General features: G+C 36.1%; 1 protein-coding gene across 2 annotated transcripts in view; it reads right to left on the bottom strand.

Annotated features, from left to right (window-relative positions):
- Positions 1 to 25,273, bottom strand: part of ADK (adenosine kinase) — a 299,743-nt gene that overhangs the window by 206,813 nt on the left and 67,657 nt on the right. For both annotated transcript variants that reach the window (XM_034065123.1, XM_034065124.1), the window contains exon 4: positions 8,109 to 8,187. In XM_034065123.1, the coding sequence (XP_033921014.1) occupies positions 8,109 to 8,187 (79 nt within the window). The remainder of the gene's footprint in view (positions 1 to 8,108; positions 8,188 to 25,273) is intronic.

Raw genomic sequence — 25,273 nt, 5'->3', positions numbered from 1 at the left:
GTCTGTTCTGTCAGAAGTGTGGACACATCATTGTGGTGTTTGAGACAGGCTAATTTGGAAAAACACATGAATGATAAAAGTGTGCTTGAGAGAATACATAACTTAGGAAATTGATGTCACTGGCATGTGACAATATCCACTGTGACACTATCATCATCTTTGCAATAGTGGGAAGAGCTATTGTTGCATTTCCAGAGAGACAAACCTCAACTATTTTTGTCAGCACTAAGACATGTTTTGTTATCCATTTGCCAAGTAGATGTCTCACTCATGAGGACTGGCCACACATACACATATACATATCTGGTATGATATGAGGACACATACACATACACATATCTGGTACATATGAGGACTGGCCACACATACACATATCTGGTAGTAGATGTTCAAGAGATTCAGTATACTGGCTAGTAGCATATAAACCTTAGAAAGGTATAAATAAGCAAGATTTAACTGTAAGTCCTAACTCTTTCTCTGTTTTAACTTCATTTACATAAAATAGATTCGAGATGCAGATATGCACACTTGTAGCACAGCCTGCCAGCACTGTAATTGATAGAAGACCACACCAGTGTGGCATGGCAGCAGCACATGGGAGCTGGCATAGAAGGAAACACATGCATCAGGACTATTTTCTGGCAGAGAAGGTGAGGCCATATTCCTATATTTATTAAACCATACGAAACAGAAAATAGTTTGGAGAGCTTTTTCATACTTTTTCTTGAAAGCTGATTGAACTATTGAAAATATTGGAAACACATGTTTGCTGGGGCCACCAAGCCCATCTGAGTAGGGGGATGTAATGAAGCTGTTCAAGGAATATCAAGCATAAGGCCAAAAACAACTCTGAGGAATTTAACATTCTGACCCAAATGGTTCAGAAAACACAAAGCCTATCTCTCTTGGAAAAAAAAATAATAAAAAATTCTGATATCTTTAGGTCAACAGACATATATAGAGCTAAATGTTCTCTGCTTCTCTAACTAGGAAGAAAATGTTGTTTAGGGGACTTGCTTGCACTTTCTGGTAGCACTATTCCAGAAACAGTTTTTTGAGAAAGGTATTTATAGCATAAGTGAATTTAAGCAAACAATAAGCAGAACAGAGAACATTTCTAGTACATGACATGATGGATTCCATAAGACAATGATGGGTCTCACAAAGTTGCATCAACATCAAAAAACAGAGTATGCTCGGGGTAACCTCACTGATAACTCTTCTATTACCACTCTCCCAGTTATTCCTGTTCAATACATTTTGAGGCATGCTCCCGAGCCAAAACTTTCGTCCTGCTATGCTTCAGTCTAAGCAGTTGTGTAGAAGTAATACAAAAATATTTGCAAAATAAAGAATAAATTCATTATTTAGATGCCCATTTATATAGAATGATAGGAAAGTGAGGAGGAAATCACTACATGACTGTAAACTGAAAAGCTAATGTGTGATGGACCTTGTAGATTACACGCAAAAAGTAAAGTTTAGCCAAAGGTGCTACTCTACAAATATACGCAAACTTAATTTTAAAAGCATGAAACCAGCTGCAATGGAACTAGTTCTATGTTTACAAGATTACAGCTTCTATTCTTTAATAAATGCAGTTCTGCCTGCAAGTATTTTTCATAGCTACATTTTTAATTTTGCAGACTGTTTTTGGATTAAGCATGACATGACCCAGTAGGCACATATGTTGAATATAAATCCAAGGTTTGGCTAATTACTCACATAACAAATAGTAAAAATCTGAAACACATCTAAGCCTTCAGCACATATAATTTTTTATAAACAAGCATGAATCTTATAAACAAATGAATCTGTTCATTTTGCAAAATTAAATTCTCAAACTTGTCAGCTTACTAGAATTCTAAAAAGCACAATCACTTTAAATTAACAGATCAAGTTAATCATCACTGAGGAATAAAAATTGGGATGAAGTTACATGCCCTTGAAATACAGGCAGACACCAGAAAAGTGTCATACCTCCCTGATGTACAGAAGACAGTAGAATTCAAGTGCTTAAGATATTTTGTATCCTATTATTCTTAGTGTTACCCCTCATTTAAAAGTCATTCCCATCAATACATTATTAAGAGTAAATAGATAAATACTCTAGTTTAAAGCCAAGCTGCTTTGAAATAGCTAACAACAATATATAGAATTTGCAAGCAAGTTGCAAAACCACAGAACCCCAAAAGCTTAACATTAGATAGTGAGAGGTAGTGCAGAAAAAAAAACAGGGAGTCATTACAATTTCCTGAGGTGTGTGTTATAAAAACATTACTGTGAAGTCCCAAGAGTATCTGTATGAAAGCTTCCTGAGAATTGTAACTTCTGTTTTCCCCCCATCTGCCAGTTCTACAAATTCAACTTGAAACGTGTCAAGCTATGTTCTTCCAAGTTCACATGCCATCACTAGCAATAAAACTTGTATAATGAGAATTTCAGAATTCTTCTGAGGATGAATAAACAATAGAATATAGCACTCTAACTGCTAACTTAGATCCACAATGGTATCAGAATTGTTAGAATGCTATTAAGAAATAAAGCATAAAACAAGAGCATCCATTCTAAGGATAAAGAATGTGTCATTCTTTATATGCACTTCCAAAAAAACAAGAAGAAAAATGTGCTGTTTGTTGCCAAGGTTGTTTTGTTTAAAATCCAAGTTATAAAATTCATGAAATAGACTTGAAATTCAGCACTTGAGTTGCAAAGATAAAAACTTCAAAGACTACTTCTTGCAGTTCTAACCTCAGCACTCTAAAGTCAAAATAAACACTGATAAAAATCACACAAATATGGCCTGGTCAGCAATACTTACCCTGTCTGCACATGCAAGCTATTTGTTTTAGATACTTTAAAGTCATGAGCCCTATTAAAATATTCAGATTTTTTTTTTCCTTCCAGATCCATGTCTGTTGTTAGACAGGCAGAGTCTTAATTAAAATTACAGAGGAAGCTGAGTACTAGTAAAATACTGTCTTCACAAATCTGAATTTAGTTTGTTGGCAGAACTCTAAAACAATACATTATTTATGAACTGCATGAAGTTACATGTATGCATATTTTATAGATTTAATATAATGGATCCAATCATTTGGAGGGATTGCAAAAGCTCAGATTAAAGCAAGATGTCACATATCATATTAGGTATAAAGCCAAAATTTAATGAGACAAGTAAAGGTCAGAGCAGCACACTGCAGTTTCAATTTGATACCCCCACTCTCCTCCTTGTTTTTAAGCATGCACCATAACTTTGACTTGAAACACAAAGCAAAACTGAAAGTTTGTATAAAGGTATAACTCTAATGCCAAGATCACTAAAGAAAACAGGAAAGTTAAGCTTTCATTTCTATTCCAGAAACTAAGTGACTGCAATTCAGTTCATCATCTCTAGTCCTCATTTTCCAAAATACTATCAAGGAGTTTTCAGTGAATTATGACTGATTAATTAAAGCTTGATCAAGAGAAGTTATTAACATTCCCTACTGGTGGGTTAAGAGAAAAAGAAAATACCAACAACTCTGCCTAATGGTAACATAGCACCTCTAGAAGTGTATTATTACCTGCATTTTAATATCTGATAAACTTGACGTTTCTAATAATCCGGATTCCAATTGGTTTTTTATATTGTGCTGCCCTCCAGAAAGCCCTTAACCATTATTCTTCTTCCACTCCCACCATTCTTTATGGTCTGGCTCTATTCTTCCATTCAGTACTGAAGTCATAAACAAAAAGAAATTTATTTCAATAGGACTTTTTCCTTTAGGCCTTGGATGTACTAAATCTGTTCTGGTTATCCATCTTTTCTTTTCCAGGTGAACAAATTTATACCCAAGAAAGATCAGAGTGGAGAAGGAAAAGCAGATTGGTAAGGAAGAAATAACAATAGGACAATGAGGGATGCAGAATCAGAGCAACACTGGGGTTTTTACAGTTTTTCTCTTTCCTGATTACTTATCTCCTACCTTCTCAAATAAATGTCTTCTCCCTCACACTTTTCTGTTTATGCTTTCTTCACTTTTTTCGTCACTAGTCCTCTCCTAACATGAATTAGTATATCCAAGACACAATTTGCCATTAATTTAAACTCATTAAAGAGTGAATAAACTGTAAGCTAATTTATTTTATCTTAATTTTTATGCTGTTACTGTTTTCTGGAATATACCAATCACTACCTCCCTCCTCACCCAACTCCCCATTCGTAGTATCAGTCAGGCCAAGTGAAAATCACTTTGACTTCCTTACTCGTTCCAAGATCATTATATGTTCAAACAACTCTAATATCCAGGAGAACTGGAACATAAACATCCTATCTTCTGAACATAAACATCCTATCTTACTGGCTTGAATACTGCTCCTCATTACTTTTATATTGCTCTTGCTACACCCTTTCATCATTTTCAGGTGTTTTTAAAACATAGTATTGTACTTATAAAAATGCTTATATAATACACTTCTGAAAAGTGAGAATGCGACTTTCCAGGTTTACGCCCTTTTATTATCTTCCACACTTTCAATTTTTAATCCAAGTCTTCTGTATTTCTTTTGCAACATGATTTTTTATTTGTTCCTTCCTCTCCCTTTAAAGAGTTTTTCCTCTAATTATCTTTTGACTCTGCAGCTGCATTTTATTTTACAAAAATGTCTTTGCCACTGTACATGAGAAGTATTTCTACCAAAAAAACAACTTTTTTATTGTCCCTGATATGTCCAGAGCTTTTTCTTTTTTCTGACTCTGCTGAGATACCCTGTCTGCATAATGCTCACTTTCAGCAGTCAACATTCATCATTTTGATTCTCACAAAGCTCTCCAACCATCATTCACTCCTGCAGTGCGCCACACTAACTTCTGCTCTGGCGCAAGACAATATTGAAAAACACCAAGATTCCCTTTTAGTAACTTACCTGCCAAATTCTTCCTTCAAGGCTGTACTTTAGATCTTTCCTTTCTGTTAACATGCTAGGAAAAAAACCCCACTAATTCTACTTTTCACAGCTTGACTGCAATTCTGCTTAATTCTTTGTAAACTTCCAAAATCTTCATTTCCATTACAGTTGATGCTGCTTTAAATTTTAGCTCCAAACCCCATGATTTAAGATTTATTTTCTTCCCAGTTTTCTTCATTATTCAGTGTTTCTTCCGATTGCCTCTTTCTGTGATTACTATCACAAATTCCTCACAGATGATAAATACCGTATTTCTAAGACTTTTTTTCCCTACTCTCTCCCTCTTTTCTTTTTTTGTAAGAAGCTGGTTTCTCCTTGTCAGGGACAGAGTCTTTCTTGAGTACATTTCACTACCTTTGTAGATATGAAAGAAATATCCAAACTATATAGATGTGTAACAAGTGATGATCACCATACACTATGTAAACAAGCATTTGACAGTTTCATTTTCCTTTTCTAAACACACATATTGCAAGTTTCTGAACCCATTTTGACTTTGTATATTTTTGTTTCAACTCGGTACTGCTTTTCTGACCCTTAAAGAAACAGCCTATTTGAAACAAACATTTCAATGATCTTATTTGCAGCGCTTATAAAATTATTTTTATTCCAATCATTAATTGCTCTCCAACTTTCCTATTACACTTCTGAATAATACACTCTTCCCACTCAGAAATGAACCTTTAAAAACCAAATTGCCAGACTTCAGAGGCCATTTGATCGTTTCCAACCATTCTACTCAGACAATTGTATTCCATTACAGTCAGGCTTCCGAAGACACTTTTCTTTAACATGCCATTATTTCCCATCAGCTTTTAAACAGCTCAAACAAACTCTTTTAGTTTTTATCTCTCAGCTTTTAGCACACTTCTGCTTTTCCCGTCAAGTAACACAAGTTGAGGAAAATAATAAAAGCTGTATTCTTAGGATTTCTTCCCCACGTTTCTTCTCACAAATAATCCACATTTTCTTAGAGAGTGGCCACCTCAGAGCTCTGACCTTATTTATTGGTCCCTTACTTCTCAAACCCCAGCCATGCTTCTTGAATCAGTCTTTACTTTCTCCCTTACTTTCAACAAATATACAAGTTATTCAGATATGAGATTACTTACACACTCCTCTCCAATATGCCAGTGAATATCCCTGCAAAAATTCTTCCAGAGTTTCTAGTTTAATTTCTAGTTTACAGTTAAAGTTTTTTTTCCTATCCTCACATTTTTGTCTGTGAAAGCTTACAGAATAACAGCTTCTTTCAAGATTTCCAGAACACACTTTTCTCTCTCTCACCCTCCCATCCCTCTTTTTAAAGCCTCTTAGTGATGTTATGTTATTCATGCACAACTGTTTGAAGTTTCAATCTTATTTGAAACAAAAAACTAGGAGATGACAACCCTTCTGGAGATAAATACATTTCCAGATGGCAACTAGAGCTAAATGAGACTCTGAACTCAAAGCCAAGGTAAAGGAAAAGTTCACTGACAAAACTTGATCAGTATAAGAAAGGAGCATTGACATAGAAAGCCCTCCATTTAATGGATTCAATTTTCATCTGTAATTGACTCTAGATAGGTTCTGTGTACTGCATACTACAATTATTGAACAACACCTGAACTGATAGATTAAAAGACAGCTAAGTATGAGACATAGTTTGCTAATAAATTAGCTGATACTAAAGAGGTCACTTCAAGGAGAAACAGAACTCTTTGAACATTTCAAACTTTAGAAATTCTGAGTGTACTGCATCCATTTGCTTCCAAACCTCAACCTAGATGTAGGAACAGGAGCAGAATTTCATGCCACTGAAACACAAAAAAAGTTGCAGAACTCCTTTCAAAAGGTTGACCTCTAATCAGCTGTCATGGATGAGACACCACCTCTATACCATCCCCAGAGGTCAAGCAACAGTCATACTGACACAGACCTAATGGAGTAACTTGAGCTCTCCTGAAGGAGACATTTCTTTTAAGTATCAGAGGCAAAAACTTGGCTTGACCACATGGTAAACAAACACCCCCCCAAAGAAACAACAGAAAAACCACTCATTACATAACCATATCAGAATTACAATGCTACATACAATAAAACACAAGCAACTCAGATTTCCCTCTGTTGTGAAAGGTTTGTATCACAAATATTTTCAAGATATTTGTGGTTTCAGAAAATTAAAACCTTAGTAAAGAAGCAGCAATTAATACTGTAATTATTTGTTCCCCTGTTTATTGGCAAGGTAACCTTTGTTAAATTGTCACTTTATTTTTTCCAAATGTGCTTTTAATGCTACCTGGCAGTAAGTTTTACTTATATAGGAAACCTGGAAGCTAATAAGCCAGGATCATTAATAAAAAGGTTATAAATACAGTTTGCATATTTTTTATTTATAGGATTTGTACATCACAATCTAAAAATACACACTCAGGTATATGCTTAAGAGTATGTCGACAAAAGGCATATACTTTAGTTACAGAAAAGCTAGAATACCTGAAACTGAATTCATCATTACTGCTATCCACCAGATCTATACCAGAAACATTATCCTCAAAAAAAAAAAAAAAATCCAACAAACTTTCTACATTTTCATATTTTATGGACAAATTTTCAAGTTCCTACAGGATAAATGTGGTTACAATCACAGAAGTGTGCAGGCCAGAAGGGACTTTGGCAGATCTCTAGTCCAACCTACCACTCAAAGCAGAGCCAGCCTCAAATTTAGATCTGATTACCCAAGGACTCATAATGGTAAACTATTAAAATCTCAGAGGACAGGGATTCAGCAACTTCTTTTTTTAACCATTCTCATTGTGACTTTTTTACTCCTTGCTGGAAGAGTCCTAACTGCAGCTAGGGACCTAATCCTTGCCACTTAACCCTTCCACCATACACCTTTGACAAAAGATTTGCTCAATCTTCCTTAAAACCCTCCCTTACACTCCTGGGTACACTGTAGTTGTAACTATAACCTTAATGGAAAGTGTGTGAAAGGAATAAAGACCATAACTGTAAAATAAATCATGTCAAAAAATACAAGCATAGTCTGAGCAACAGAATGACAAGCACCCACTAAGTCATGCTCATGACAAATACAGACAATACAGAGCATCAAGTTGATTCCAACTCAACACTTAAAATTACCAGTAACTCTTTTTTAAAGAAGAACAAACCTGGGCCACTTTAACGGAATTCTGAGTAGAACCACCAGCATGATATTCTACTTTGAACTTCTTCACAAGTTCTTCAAATCTGTTAAAAAAGAAAAAAAAATGCAGAGAAGAAAAAAGTTAAACTACTTTTTTCTTTTAAAAAAATAAAACATTAAGATTAGAAGTAAATGACATCATGTTATTTGAAAACAATACATTCAGAAATAGTAGTTTCTACATATGGTGAAACTGGGAACATCTATTTCGATGTTGTCCAAATTACAGAGCAAAGTGTGATATCAATCTGAATTCTTTACCTTGAAGTCACAAGTGGAGTAAGTAACTGGAAAAAAAATTATCTGAAGCATAAGGTTGATTGCAATTAACTGTTAGATTGATAAAATATATGCTTGAAGAAAAATTATATAAATGAAGACATTCAGGTACTTATTCCACCTCATTAAAGCTAAAAAAAGAATGTAAAATCAAGTGAGAAGATTGAGGAGATCTGATGTCTGTTTCAAAATTAACTTGACCCAAACAACAGTGCTATGTTTTAAGATTTCATATGAAATAGTACATTTTGACAGGTGAGGAGCTTTTATGAACAAATCTACTAGTATGTGAGAAAATCTGATAACAGAAAAGCCATGTGTCTTCCGATGAGCTTTCAAATCCTTCAAGTCATACTACCATGAAAACATAGCATATTCTGGTAATGTTCAGTAGTATATTATTAGGTTTGATCATTAAAAGAAATATTTAAACTTTTAATGGAAATATCTATCCTCATATTTCAGATAAAATTTTAAGGCTAAGAGCCAAATAGCGTTCTGTAAGATGGTCTTCCTTGACTAGGGTATACTTTGCATCTGATCCAAGTACACCGCAGCTCAAGAACCAGTCTTGTCTCTAGTCACAGGCAAGTGCCACAGGACACAGGGAGCTGTGGAGACTGCTGTGCATGAATACTGCATCACGCCTGTAAGTTCTAAACACACTTCAAAATGAGTGTACTGAACAGCAGGATGAACAACCTCAGAAGGCATTAGACTCAGAAGGAAGTACCCCTGCAGGCAAGTTAAAATGTTTTCTATAAAATTTGTATGCATATTTGAGGTTTAAAATGATTTCAAGGTCAACCCTAATTAATAGCCCAGATTCACCCTTCAGGTCTATTAACTTTAGAAGTTTACCCTGAACAAATGAAGCTTGCCCATTTGGATGTATTTTAACATATTTTCTTGTATTCACCTTTAGTATCTTTTCAAAAAAGTGACACATCCTTATTTCAGACACAGTGAAAAATTAACACTATCTGCCTAGCCTACCCTTCATCTCCCCCTCACAAACCCCAGTCTCCTTACAGTATGTGAACAATAGCTTTAGGGATAGATTTGTCAAATAATGACTTGTTTGTTTAAAAGGTTTTGATTTTCAATACATTGGTACTAATAGGAACATTTTCCCTTCTACAGTACTTTCCATTTAAGATGTCTGAATAATGAGCTACTCACCCTAGCAAACTACCGATGGGCATACAATTAGAAAGAACCAAGAACTAAATTGCTACATATGCTTTTCACAGCTATCCACACTACTAATTATCCACCAATTCTATGTCAAGCAACTGAAACCTCAAATGATAGCAATAAGCTCAAAGTGGGGAAAAAAAAAGTAACAGAAACCAACAGGTCTCCTAACAATTGCTTCTCCAGCAAAGACATACAAACTGTCATATACCAATTATGTATGTCGGCAATATTTTTTCTTTAATTTAATTGACACTTTACCTCTGAATGTGTACTGCCCAAATCACATGGTTATTTTTGTATTTTTGTATAGCTACAAGCATACTGATTGACATTTTAATTCCTTTACCTAAAGCCATCTAATGTTTCTATGTCCATATTATTTAATGGCATGTTAAACCTGATAAATTTAGTATACTGTAGCTGATCACGGACATTAGCAGCTCCAAATATATATGAGTATGCATTTAAAAGCTTATCTTGTAGTTTGAATGAGTAAGATATGTGGTATCTCGAATTTAGGGAACCAAATTGTAAACAGCCTTAAAATACTATCTGTATTATGAAGACTTCAAGTTGACATCTTTGTAATCTAAGAAATCATCTGAACAAATCTTTTTACAATTACTTAAAATAGTAAGACAAACAATGGCAACTATCTTTCACTATTTCAGCACTAACATTAGAAGTACTAACTCCTTTTCTCCTAATTAAGATAGCAAACTCAACACCTATGAAGGTCTGTTACATGAAATAGCATGAGAGTTCGTACAAATGCAAGAAAAAGAATTATTGCTGGTCCTTTTCCATGACACACCAGAAGGATGATATAAATGGTGTTGTTATAACCCACAAAAGCCAGACAAGCAAGTTGTATCAAGAATGACCTCAAAATTAAGAATGTCAATAGCTTTTTATCTTAAGAAGATGAGGAGTTAGATGGACATTTTTCAAAATGTCAGCAGATGGCACAGGCAGCGTGGGAACGCTGACTTCGTCACTGTCTGCTGTATGTCTGACCTGCAGAGAGAAGACTGTCATTCCAGTATGCCTCAGAAACATGGTATTTGCTTTTATAAAACTCTCCATTTTAAGGAAGGAAGCTCAACTGTAGAAACTGCTCTGAGGCCCGTGAATGCTAAACAGAGCTTCTGTGTGTGCTTCAGGACCAAGCTGTTATCACACTTCAGATAATTCAAGAAAATTAAAACCTTATGAGCAAGACTGAATAATATTTTTGTTTCACATTCTGCAATTGTTGGTCTCTCTGAGTATTTTTTAAGGCTGTGCTATATCTGAGAACTGTGACCCTTCTCCTGACCTAGCAACATACCATAACCTTAAATAACAGAATAATAAATCCCTCAATCAGCACCGTATCAAGGGGCCCCATTTTTGGTACCATGAATTTGTTCACCACATCGCAGTGTATTTTAACAAAATCAAGTTTCCATTTGCAGCAGCATATGTTTCCAGTGGTGATACTGCTGATCAACTCTAACACTGACCAAAGAGGATATGTTAATGATTTGCTCAATTATACTAAAGGCAATAGCACTTCGGCCAGAAGCCTTTTTTTCCCTCCCTCCCCTGTTTTTCAGAAGGATTGACTCCTAACTGAATTTGACACTGAAAGGTGAAGCTTTTCAGTAGCTTCCCTTTTGACAGAATTAATGGCTACTAAAAAAAGTACAAGGTGGTAATGGAAGAAGCTATTTCATAAAAGAATACAAATGAGAATTAAATTTTAGGGGTTTTTTTGTTGTTGTTTTGTTTGGTTTTTTTAAGCACCCTCTTACATTACAGGAGGTTGGAGACTTATTTTTAAAAGGCACAGACTCCCCTTGCATATGCCATACGATTACCTGCAACTGGAGATAGTTGTGAGAATTTCCTCGCAGTATCGCTACTGACAATGTCATCACCCTTTTTGTCACTCAAACCAGTCATAACCTGAGCATCACTATTCATCTTCTGTGTCCTCTTACCAAATTATGCGTAAACCCTACACGATTCTTTCCCGTTCTTAAAACGCACATTTTACTATATTATACAAATAAATGCACTCATCTTAATATCTAACCCCTTCAGACAGCTGCAAAGATCATGACTGTCAACTGCCCCTGTGACCAGCTCACTCTACATCCCTCTTCTCAGTCATTTCAAGCAGAAGCCACTTCCATACATTTTCAAGGGCCAGCAAAGCATTATAGTGCTGAACATAACATCTTTCTTTCAGTGCATTCAGATTTACAACAGCCTCTCAGCGCAAAGCAGTCAACAAAAACACCTTTTCTCTCACCAACCCATGATATCATCCAATGTCCAGTGACTAGAATTTTCTGTGAATATTAGCAAATTTATTTTAAACCTTCTTTCAAAATGTCCTTCACCATAATGTCTAAAAAAAAAAGTCTTCAGCAAGGCTGTGTGATTTCCCGAGGCTATTCTCCATCCTAATGACTGACAATCCTCTCCTGGATCAATACCCATCTCCTGTAACTCGTTTTATACACAAAAACTGAGGCTTTTGGAGCTGGGACTATCTTCTCTGTTACACAGCAACAAATACAATAATGTTTGGCTCACCATGGTTTCAAAACCAAACTGACAAGGAAAATAAGCACATAAAACATTCCCTGCAACTGAAGGCAGACAACACAAGGCAATGGAGCTACAAGTAAGAAAAATTAAAGCAATTCAAGTAAAGCTGTTCAAGTTTTTGGACACAATTTATATTAGACTAAAAAGAAACTCCTTTTGAAAAGGAAAATGGCCACAAAATACTAACATTTAACTGACATCATACAGAGAGAGAGCACCAGGAAAAACATTTCTGATGCATATGTCAGAAGGTACTTATCTGCAAGAAGTAATCTCTTGTTTTTCAGCAGGGTGTGTTGCCCTGGATATCTTTTGATATATCTGCTTATTACCCAAGATGTACTCAATAGCATACATCAGCAGGGAGCTACACGTTAAAAAAAAATTAGCTGCCAAAAACAGCTAGAGAGGAGAGAAAAATCATTTTGGCCCTTTTTGCTTGTGCACGTGGATAATAACAGCCTAAATGTAAGACAAACACCTGGATACTTTGTATAATAATAATACAATATTTCCAGTGGATTTTTGTTTGGTGTTATAAAAACTTTCAAAAACACTAAGATGGGAATCTCTTAATCAACAAAAGGTTGCAAGTTGCAAGTAGCTCTGCAACCTTTGTTTTTTGGAGGTAAGGGCTAGGGAGGCAGCCTTTGTGATACCTCTAGAGAGGAAGGTAGGGTAGGATCTGGTATGTTTTCAAGCTATTGGATGAATTTTAATTAGATTTTAATTAAAAACCATAATTATGGTGATTCTGACACCTTTCCCTGATATTTATTTTTAGTTAAAAGAGGTAGTCATATTAAGACATTGCAATAGCTCAAACGTTCAGCTGTGAGGAGAACCAGACTAATACACTGACAGTTAGATGTTTGATCCTTTTAATTGCATTTTTTTAAATCTACTTAAATCTCCAAATTAAGTAACCTGTGTCAGAATGTCTACAAAATCACTCCATAAATTAAGGAAAAAAAATATGTGAGAGTGAGCATCATATTATACAACCTGGTTTAATAATACTAAAAGCTCAGTAAAACCACAAACAGAGTAACAAATATTATTTCAATTTTTTAAGGAAACCTTCAAGGAATAAATCACGACAAACAACTAAATAATGCCAAACCTGCATCCTGACTGTTTTGCAAGGCATGGCAGAAGTACTTATGCGTACATCTGGACAAGGCTGTCATCTGTCACATTCTCAGTTTCATCACAGCCTGGGCCAATGCCAGAACAATGCAGGCAGCCACACCGCCAGGCAGATGGGGCACATGTTACAGAAAGACAACCTTCCTGGTCAGTGTTAGCAGGCAAGCTGAAGCCCTCATAATTCGATACGAAGTAAAATCCAATTCAGGTTTAAGGAAAAGGTCTAGCCTTGAGATTCAAGGATTACAATTAAGCCACAAAGTATTATTTTTAAATGTAAGTAAAAGGGAGAATACTTTGAGGCAAATACTGTGGGTAAAAAGGAAAGTAATTAATATTTTTAACTCTAACAAGCGTACCTAATTTCTCTATATTGTACAACTCAGTGTTCAAAGTTCAAACCTTAGAAAAGATAGTTTATATATATATATATATGTATATATGAACTATTTCACCCCTAGTCTTTGACATATAACCAATTAAGATTGAGATGCAGATATAACTGCTTGTTCTTACTTAAAATTGAATCTGAAAGAGCAAAAATACTGCCTTTTTGAAATAAGGTACAATCACAGAGGTACATGAGAAAACTTTATAACAGCTGTTTCAAAATGACTGACTTTATGCAGAGCTAGTCCTTCTCCTTATTACCTTGGCACAGAATTAAAGAGCTTGGGAATTGATAGGGGAGTAGAGGGGAAGAATCAAACATGCTAAAAAGGAAGTATTGGAGACAGGTTAACACCATGGACATATAACACATGAGAAAGCTAAATATGTTCGGAATATGACTGCTACAATTGAATACAGCAGATTACCATATTTTTCTCCTTTATTTACTGAAGTTCAGAAAACAGTGACTCTTCATGGAAGTATTTACTGTTGCAAACTAGTATTTCACATAAAGTATTTTCCTAATCACCTCATCCAAACAAACAGCAAATGAAAAAAGCCAGTAATTCCAACCAGGTTAAGATTATGAGTACCAAATGTTAATATATGAAAGAAGTAGAAAAAAAAATGCATAGGCAAATTGCAAGATTCATAGCTTTGAAATATTTTTACCACGAATGTTAGCAAGGTTGAAAAAAATGCACTTAAATGTCAGTTTGATAAAAGCCAAAAGAACATTTTCCACATGTGTTTGCATTTAGGCATATTGAAACAAGATGGAAAAAGTAACAGTCATTCAAATGTAAGGTTAAAACATCAGCTCTTAAGGATCATGATGTAAAGAAATTTCTCAAAGTACTCTTGTTTTTCTTTTCTCAGCAGAGTCAGGCAGATTTATGCAAGTGCTCTTGAAAACCTTCTCTTATTCCAGATTATCTAGATATCTTCCTCCTCTACGTTATCTCAAAAATGTACACGACTACACTCAAAAACATCAGCCACCACAAGGCAACTTTTTCTGTCGATATTCTGAAATTCTGTAGGAAAATGAAAGGAAAAACTAGACCACTGGATTATTAAAAGATTACATTTCTGATTCAACTGTCCCTAAAAACTACGAATACATACACACGTTATATATATGGAGTCCCTTCACAAACCTTAAAATATGTGTATTATATATGATTAGCATAGTGTGGGTCAAGAAGACTAAAAGTTTTCTCTCCCTTCCTTCAGTTTCCAATGAAAATGTTTTCAAAAGTTTCATCTGAGGACAGATAATCAAAAAAATACTATGGAGAATTTCTGACAGTTCAGAAGTTCTCAAGTTTATGCTTTTCTCCCACTGCCTTTCTGGAAGAAGATCTTCCAAAGATCAGGCAAAACTCAAAAATTCTGCAGATACATCTAGGGATTTGCACCACAGTATTTGTTGCAAAACACTGTAGACAGAAATAGCTCCCTGCCCTTATACATTGCCAGTAAGGATCAAAAGACACACAGGCAAGGAAATGTATGCAGCATTTACCTTTTTCATTCTCGGATGTGCCAAAGTACATTCAGGAGCAGTAAGGAACAAGGTCATTCCCTTTGTTATTTCTCAGTAGTATTACGAAAACATTTACACTTGCTCCTGATGTTCCCAGTATACATTTGGCAGCTTGCATACAAGAATACTACTTCCAAAAATACTGTGTCATTTGCTGCTTGCTCCTCAAAGTAGCATGGGAAGAACACCTACTTTCTGAGACCTACTAGTAAAACTAACCAATGAAAGGGCAAGTTGTTTATCATACTAGAGGAGCATACTTAATCCTTTCAACATCAATAACTTAGTTCTAAAAAATAAATGCAGCAACACAAGTAACACTGACTGGTTGTGAAAATAAGGTTAGATTTACAAAATTAAAAGCAAATTAGAGATCATAATCCTAATTATGCAACAATCATATGAGACTGCAGTAGATGCTTCCCACTTGGCACAGTAGAGACCAGGTGTTAACTGTCAATAAACCTTTAGTGAATGCTAATTGAAACTGCTGTTTCACAAGCATCAACTTACTCCAGCTCACATCAAAGAGAAAATTTGTTTAACTTAGTACAATATTTGCCAAGAAGATTTTAATATTAAAAGTATTCAGTCACCAAGAGATCTTAGACCTTATCTTTGCTACAATTTAGATTATCTAAAGCTGCAGTACAAATCGCATTAAATTGCCTATATAGAACTGACAAGAAAGCATGCACACTCAAACCTCGCAGAGAGAAATATTTTACTAAGGTAACTTTACAATTTGTAGTTTTCTTATAGAATCATAGAATAGTTAGGGTTGGAAAGCACCTTAAGATCATCTAGTTCCAACACCCCTGCCATGGGCAGGGACACCTCACACTAAACCATATCACCCAAGGCTTCATCCAACCTGGCCTTGAACACTGCCAGGGATGGAGCATTCACAACCTCCTTGGGCAACCCATTCCAGTACCTCACCACCGTAACAGTAAAGAATTTCTTCCTTATATCCAACCTAAACTTCCTTAAGTTTAACTTAGAAGTTTCAACCCGTTACCCCTTGTCCTATCACTATAGTCCCTAATGAAGAGTCCCTCACCAGCATCCCTGTAGGCCCCCTTCAGATACTGGAAGGCTGCTATGATGTCTCCACGCAGCCTTCTCTTCTTCAGGCTGAACAACCCCAACTTTCTCAGCCTGTCTTTATAGGGGAGGTGCTCCAGTCCCCTGATCATCCTCGTGGCCTCCTCTGGACTTGTTCTAACAGTTCCATGTCCTTTTTATGTTGAGGACACCAGAACTGCACACAATACTCCAAGTGAGGTCTCATGAGAGCAGAGTAGAGGGGCAGGATCACCTCCTTTGACCTGCTGGTCACGCTCCTTTTGATGCAGCCCAGGATATGGTTGGCTTTCTGGGCTGTGAGCACACACTGAAGCTGGCTCATGTTCATTTTCTCATTGACCAACACCCCCAAGTCCTCCTCTACAGGGCTGCTCTGAATTTTCTTTTTGCCCAACCTGTAGCTGTGCCTGGAATTGCCCTGACCCAGGTGCAGGACCTTGCACTTGTCATGGTTAAACTTCATGAGGTTGGCATCAGCCCACCTCACAAGTGTGTCAAGGTCCCTCTGGATGGCATTCCTTCCCTCCAGCGTATCAACACAACCACACAGCTTGGTGTCATCGGCAAACTTGCCGAGGGAGCACTCAATCCTAGCAAGTTTGCCAGTGAATCAGTTTAAAGTTTGCCGGTTATCAATACACCAAAACAGTAAAACAGTGAAAAGTAGGTTCACCAAGGTGCAAAGTCTGGGTTCCAATTCAGACTTGATAAAATATTAGAAAGTTTTGCAGAGCTATTCCAAAACAAAATTATAAACTGTTTCCATACATCACTCAGATAAAGAAGCATTTTATCTGAGCAACGTTCTCCACTAGCACAAAGTTCAAAATAATAGTGACAGATGTTAACCAATATCTAAACCACTTTTTTGTTCTTTACTATAATTAAGTGGTTCACATGACATCAACTACACTGCTAAAACATCTATTTTTCTTCATCCCTTATGCTATTTTAAATTCTTTTAAACCAGCATCTAGTTGGTAAGTTTAAATCAAGAAAACATTAAAATACATCAGAATTTCTAAGTAAACCAAGAAGACAGTACACATCCACTCCAAGCTCCTATTAACATGCACTGAGCTATAAGTTTTCCTCATGAACAAATAATGAGTGCAAAAAATGCTGCCTTGAGCACAACCAAACACCAAGATTTCTATTTTAGTCCTCTAACCTCCCCGTTTCTCAATACAGTTGTCTTGAATATCCCTTAAGACACTCACCTCCTAGTATGAGGTAACAACATGAATTTCTGCAGCTCAAACACAGGCAATATTTATTACCACAAGCACACACACATACTCCCAAGTATGTTCCTTTTTGTAAGTTTTTGATAAGTACATTATCATGTGTTCACACCTTTATTTTCAGTAGGTAGTACTGGACACCACAGGAGGAACCACCTATTTATTATCAACATCTTTGGATACTCAGGAGAAAAAAAAAAAAAGGAAGAAAAGAAATAAAGAAGAAAAGGATCCAGAACTGTTCAGACAGGATAACATAGAAATACGTTGCTTTCACTTTTGTAAAAGACAAAAACCTGGCTCTCCTACAAGCAGAACTGGTGGGATGACATCCAAGGACTGGATACATATAATACGAGAAGATGAATAAACTGCCTGCTAAGGAGACAATTGTGGGACAATCTGTAGTCATTATAGTACACTCAAACTAGGCATAAACTAATGAGATCAGGATTTGGAAGCAGTATAGCCACAGCAGCCTGATGTTTAGGAAAAGTTAATTCTTTCTGCTAAAAGACAGGGTAAGTTTTCCCATGAAAAATTCCATGCTACTGCAGTTAAATTTATTGTGATACATGCACCAACTTATTTTTACGTTTTGCAGGTATTTTGACCACATCACCATGGTCTAAAATGTAGATATATACCAAAGGTCTAAAATGTTAAATATTTGTCTTGACTAACCCAGCCTAAGCCCCATAGGTTACTTAGGAGCAGCAAACTTTTATCTCAGTATTCCACTGATAATTGAAAAAAAGCAAATACTAAAGACTAAATAAGCAATGAAGAGTACAAATTATTACCTCTAAAGGAAAAATCCTTTTGCCACCAAAACAGAGAGGCCTCTTCACACTTGTAATATGCTTTACAAGAGGAAGGTGTGTAAACAAAAGAAGGTAATTACATAGCTTGTAAGTGGCAAAAGTACCAAAGGTGACAAAAAGACTTGACACTGATGCTGTTCTTATGATCATTTCCTTAGCAGAATAGGGTTTGGGAGTCTTTTTTCTCCTCTCTTTCCTACAGTTTCCCCTGAATCATTGCATAGTTTCTTTTAATAAATAATTCATTTACACTACCAAACTCTGAAATTTCAATACTACAAAAATTAAGCAATGAGATTAACAACTTTGATTAATCATTATCTTACGCTGTTTTTTACTTGAGTGGTGGTATTTTCACCTGAAAAACAAACCCTTCCCTGATATATCAGCACAAAATCCTTCAAACCTTAAGGGAAGAGGTCAAAGGAGAGACTTTGATTTGCATAGAGAAAGCAAAAAACAAAACAAAATATGGTCTTCAGTAGGGACCAAAACAAAGATGCTGGATAATCCTTAAAAGTAATACACTGGAAACTGGTAAATCTGGGGTTCTCTCAAGGATGCAAGCCTTACATTGAGCTTACCTAGTTAGGAATCTTTTCCTAAGGTCCCTAGAACTAGATAACGTATTCAGATTTCAAGAAACAAATGATGTTCTGAATTAGAAAGCAACTACAAACTCTATCCATAAAAGGTGACTGTCTTCAACTAACCTGCTTTCTCAGAAATGTTCCTCTATTATACCATGGCTAGGCTCTCCACCAGTCTTCCAGTTTTTGAGATCTTCATATACATCATAATACAATAGTTATAGAAAGTGCATGTTTATTCTTCCAGGGAGATAAGTCTCCATTTCATCATATTTTTCTAGATGAATCTTTAGTTACTTGACAGAATATCTCCTGCAGAGATTAGCCTATTATTATTTGCTACAGACCCTCTCTGAAAGCAAGAAGCCCATTTTCTCCAGATGACTCATTAACAAGCACGACAGAATGAAGTGTTCCAGCCTGAAATGCCAACAGCTAAAAATAACTCATCCCACAGCCTATGACAATTCAGTCCATCTCTTCACTCCATAGGCACAATCTCAGAGGGTCACCTTTTGGGTGAGAAAATTAGCATACACAATTAAGGGGGAAGGGGAGGACACCACCCAAAAATCACAAGATGCAAAAAAGCTGCAAGGCAATAGTACTGTATAAATCATTTCAGGGAGCAATGTTCCAAGCAGCACTAAAAGGCTAATTTCACAGCAGAACTTCATAGATTGAAAGAAAAAATCCAAACATTTGACACAAATATCCCTCTGATAAACTGGTCATTTTGACTTCCCCTGTCTATGTACACTCTGCCACTACAATACTGACAAGACGTGTTTAGTGATAGCCTGCATTAGTCTTCATGGTATTATTGAGAAGCTCACGGTCAGCTGTTAAGTTTCACAGAATCACACCAGCACTTGCTGAACAGTGTTTCTGAAATGCAGCACTTCATCACAGGAGATAAGCACAAAAGAATTTCTCTCTCCCTCAAAGAAGGCTGGAATCAAGTAGGAAGAAATGTATCTTCTAAGCCTCAGCCCTACAGGAACTAGGGGAAAATATTAATCCGTCTTTGTTAGTGTTACAGAAATACTTTCTTGAATAAGAAATCACAGATCAGAGTAGTCTGGGTTGGAAGGGACTTTTAAAGGTCATCTAGTCCAACCCCCTTGCAATGAGCAGTGACACCTTCAGTGAGATCAGCTTCCTCAGAGCTCCATCTACCTGACTGTGAATGCTGCAAGGGATGGGGCATCTACCACTGCTCTGGACCACCTCTTCCGTGTTTGCTTTATCATCCTCATTGTAAAAAATTTCTTCCTCATATCTAGTCTAAATGTTCCCCCTTTCAGTTTAAAACCATTACCCCTTGTCCTATTATAACAGACCCTGCTAAAAAGTTTGTTCTGACTTTCTTATAAGCCCCTTTTAATTACTGAAAGGATGCAGTAAGGTCTCTCCAGATCCCTCTCTTTTCCAGGCTAAACAATCCCAGCTCTCTCACCCACTCTTCACAGAAGAGCTGTTCCAGCCATCTGGCTATTACTATGGTCCTCTAGACTCGCTCTAACAGGTCTGTATCTTCCCTGTGCTAAGACTCCAGAGCTGGATACAGTACTCCAAGCGGGGTCTCATGAGAGCGGAGCAGAGGGGCAGGATCACCTCCCTGGACCTGCTGGTCATGCTTCTTTTGACATGGCTCAGGATACAGCTGGCTTTTTGGACTGCAAGCTCACACTGCCAGCTCATGTCCACCAGTTTTTCATCCACCAGGACCTCCACGTCCTTCTCCACAGGACTGCTCTCAATCCCTTCATCCCCAGCCTGTACTGATATCAGGAGTTGTCCTGACCCAGGTGCAGAAACCTGCACCTGGCCTTGCTTAATCTCATGACATTCACATGGGTCCACTTCTCAGTGTGGAAAATCCCATGTGGGGAAACCAGCAGCTACAGACCACTGAAGGTTAATCTCTGTGTCTGAAAAGCTGCTGGAACAAACACCAATGCATAAGCATCCAGTAGTTAAATGTCACACAGTGACCATTAACTTGATATCAACTTTTTTTTCTTTTTTCAAGCAGATCAATACTTAAGAAAATATTGAAGAAATTTAGTTTATTCAAGAAAATGTTGAGAAAGAAGATGGGCAGTTGAATGATGAGCATTTCATATCTCTTGCAGGCACAAACAAATGAACTTAACTAAAACTTAGACTACACATTACAGAAAGCTAAGTACATATAAGGAAACAGCCTACACAGGCAGGGAAGAATCTCTTTCACTCACATTTTGAGAACGGTTAGACAAACTTTTATATATTCCAGCGATATATGTTTAGCTTGGTTCTATACAATGGACTTGAGGTTCATACCAGCCCTCCGTGTCTATAATTAGAAGTGCAGGAGAAAATCAAATGACATTTCATCAGTTTTCTTATCTCTAGATTGAACATTCTTTTAATTTTCAACATGTAGCACAAAAGCTCCCACAAAAGAGAAACTAACATATAAAGGAGATTGCAAAGGAACTCACTGCACAGTTTTTGAGGAAAACCAAAGCCAATAACTCATTTCATTTCAAGCATAATCTTTCACATTAAGGTCACAGAAGATAAAGAATACCCAGCTGTTCCAGAAATCAGGCAACTGTAATGAAGTTCCACAGCAATCTAAACCAACCACAACTACTTCTCCAAGAGGTAAAAACAGTTAACTTTCCCTTTCATGAATAAAGTAAAATATTATAAAAATAAATAACTAAATAGAACCTGTACTTAAATCCCCTGTTGGGAAGAGGGAGAAAGTAAAGGAAAGCCCCTGAAAGTGTCCAAATAATAATAATAAAACACACACAAACCAGGATAAACCACCCACAAACACACAAAAGCCCCGTTACACCCCCCAAAAAAAAACCAACCCACAAAACCAAGAAACACATCATCTTTTGTAATACCTGTAGACGTTCTAGTATTAATCATAATAAGAATGATGCAAGAGAGCTCAAAGACTACAAAAATAGCTGAAAGTACAAGTTTGAATATCTATACAAGACCAGATTAAGAGTTTCTATGGGTAAATCTGAATGTCCTGAGGTTATTATGAGAGCAATTTTGGAAAACTTATTTGTTAAGAGGATACATCCAGACTTCACTTCGAGTGATGGATGGGTGCGCATGACGTAAATAGCTCTAAAACAATAAAGGACCCTTACCTAAATACTGCCTAAGATTCGCCAGATTGAAAAAAATCTCAATGTTATGATACTTCTTTGCTCCTCCTTATAAAAATGGAGACATCATCATGCCAGTGTGAAATATCAACAGTATTAATGCCATAAGCAGCTTTGGTGCTCATCACCTTAAATGGAAACAGTGAGAGACTGAAATGGGTACAGAAAAGAGCAACAGATATAATCTAAGTAATGGAAATGCTTTCACATTAATGGAGACAACCAGGACCCAGTCTAGAAGAGTCAAGTATGGAGAAAAACAATCAAGATCTATAAATTTATCACTGAAGCATGAGATTATTCAGATCATCTCATACTACAAGAGATAAAGACCATAAATATACCAAGCTAGTGACAGACCCCAAAGATGAAAATGAGTAGACTTCTCCAGTATATATGGTGAAGATATTGTGCTCTTTCCGTAGCAGACCACGGACGTCAGAAGCATAATGAATTCAAGTAATTACTGAAGGAATGAACAAAACACCTACCAAAATTTATTTGGTAACAAAGAACCCAACCCCTGTACCCCTCACCCAAGCACTACCATCTCCATTTCACAAACTGTCTAAACATTATTTGTTAAAAGCTGGGAGTATAGTCAAAACAAATACAGAAATTCGGTAATGCTTGCTATATATCACAGACATGGCTCCCCAGTCTCAACTGCTAGATAATTGAGCCCTTGAACTGCCTGGATGTGAACATAACTGTGTTCTTACGTAATATCAAGCAGCGGTACATGAGCTATTCAGCTGGTTTAAGTAGCCTTTTTCACCATGACATAGTGCTTTGTTATTGAGAGGACTTGGAGAGAATATTACACTTACTTTAGTGTGGCTGAACCACTTGCAAAAGAAAACATTTGACTCTTATGGCAAAGGCTGGCTGGTGATGGTCACCATGTTAAAGCAACACTATCCAATTCGAACATATTTCAAGTATATTTTCTGTAGCACATAAAGCCTTGTGGGATGATCCACATAGAGCATTACTGTGCAGAGTTTAAAGAAAGTATCTCTTCCCTACCAGACTTGCAGGTGATTCTCCTGTGAGTTTGAATATACTACTCTGTAGGGGAACACCTCTGCGAGAGCTTGACTCAGTTCACAGACAAAGCCTATCTCTTTCTAGCATGAGATCCTGGCTTGGTCTTGCCATTGGAAGAATGTCTCAATTATATAAAAACTATTTCCCTCTCCAATTTTTACTCACTAATAATTATGTCTTCTCTGAGACTAGAGAAGACAAAAAAGGAGGTTGAAAACAAACATGCTTACCCTGACTCTCGCTAACTAACTAATGAGAATATTAAACTTTATAAATAAAATATGTCTGAAAGTATTTTGTTATAAAGCTGTTATTTGTATCATGACCATATACAATTCAGTAGGAATGGACACGCATTTAATCAAAGAACAACTTGCAACCATTTCTCTTTTTATATACCATGTAATCCTTTGAGTACATAATTTTGACCAAGGTGGATTAAGACCAACAATTGCACCGATTTTGTATCTTATTTCAATCCCTAGAGATTTAGGCTTTAAAAAAATGTTCCAAATAGGTTATTTTAAAAGTCACAGTAAAATAATAAATTCAAAATTAGAGTCTGCAGTTTTAGTAAATAGTTTGATATCATGGTAAACTCTAATTTGTTTGCTTCAACTGGGTCTTTTCCTAGTGGGTAGGAACAAAGCAGCTTTGAATTACAAACAATGCCCTGCAGTCACTAAAACTCATGAGGTATTAATTTACAGTTTCATCTGTGATCAGTTAAACTGCATGTGAAATCTTAAATATCTTTTAAAAAAACACCACAAATAGCTCAATAAGACTTTTTTTCAACAGTGCTTTAACAAAAAACATACAATATTAACTAGTATTGTCAAAACAGAGCCAAATGCAAGTTGTGTTTAAAGCCTGCATTCTAGTAACCAAATAATATTGAAAGATGTTATCCTTCAACAGTGTCTAAGAAGCCAATACAGAAGTAACAGTTACCGTCTCCAAATCACTTTACTCCTATTTGAACTCATGCAATAGTAAAAAAAAAAAAAACAAGAAAAAAGTATGCATACATATATATAACATAGACATAATATATAGCAAAATAAATATATCTTTTTGCTACAGCATAGATGTCTGCCCATATATAACAACAAGCAGTTTAACTGCTCTAGAATCAAGAGTATTGTCAGCTTAGGCTCTTATATCCCCGATCTCTTCTTCCTCCCATACTCAAAGGCACAACTGTATTTGCAGAACTTACTTTCGAGGGAGACAATTTAGTAGTGATGTATTTGTGGTCAATTGTGAACACTGGGAACATCTGGAACATTTATACTCTTAAAACATATTTGTATTGCTAATATGCTTTTATTTCTAAAAAGTAACTTTTCATAACTGTTGAATTAACTTTCCGTAATTGTTAAGGACTGTGCCCATTTTACGAAACTCTAACAAAGATTTCTATTAATAGGGTCTCATTCATTTTAGAGGGAAATTATAGTTAAGCTTTAAATAGAAATCCACTATGAATATGTACATGACCATAAAATACTTGAACACATAAAGAAACTTTTGCAGCAGTCATCATAACTGAAAAGTAGCTAACATTCTCCCAAAATTCAGAAATACCTGTTTTGAAGATATAAGACTTCAAGCCACCAGTAACAAAGGCAATTTATAACTATGTTTTCAGCAAAGATTTTTACTTCCCTACAGAATCTGGGACATAAGTACATTCATTTTTTTATGTGGTACATATAAATACGTGTACCATGTAAATACCATACATGGTAGGAAGTCAGCAAAGATCATGACTTAATTCTTGCTTTTATATCATACAAATCAAAACCCCTATTGTGCAAATGATCACTTGTTACTTTTCAGTGATTTGTAATGCGAGCTAGTGAAATACTATACAGAAGTTTCATGTACAGTGGCACATACCTAAGAGCATCATTTTAAATCATGCACGTGTGCATGCTTTCTTAAAATATGAATTCCTAAAACAACCAGTTA

This window comes from Melopsittacus undulatus, chromosome 8 (genome assembly GCF_012275295.1).
Source record: "Melopsittacus undulatus isolate bMelUnd1 chromosome 8, bMelUnd1.mat.Z, whole genome shotgun sequence".
In the NCBI taxonomy this organism is placed as follows: domain Eukaryota; kingdom Metazoa; phylum Chordata; class Aves; order Psittaciformes; family Psittaculidae; genus Melopsittacus; species Melopsittacus undulatus.
Note: the sequence above shows the minus strand (reverse complement) of the source record. Positions and strands in the feature narration are given on the sequence as shown.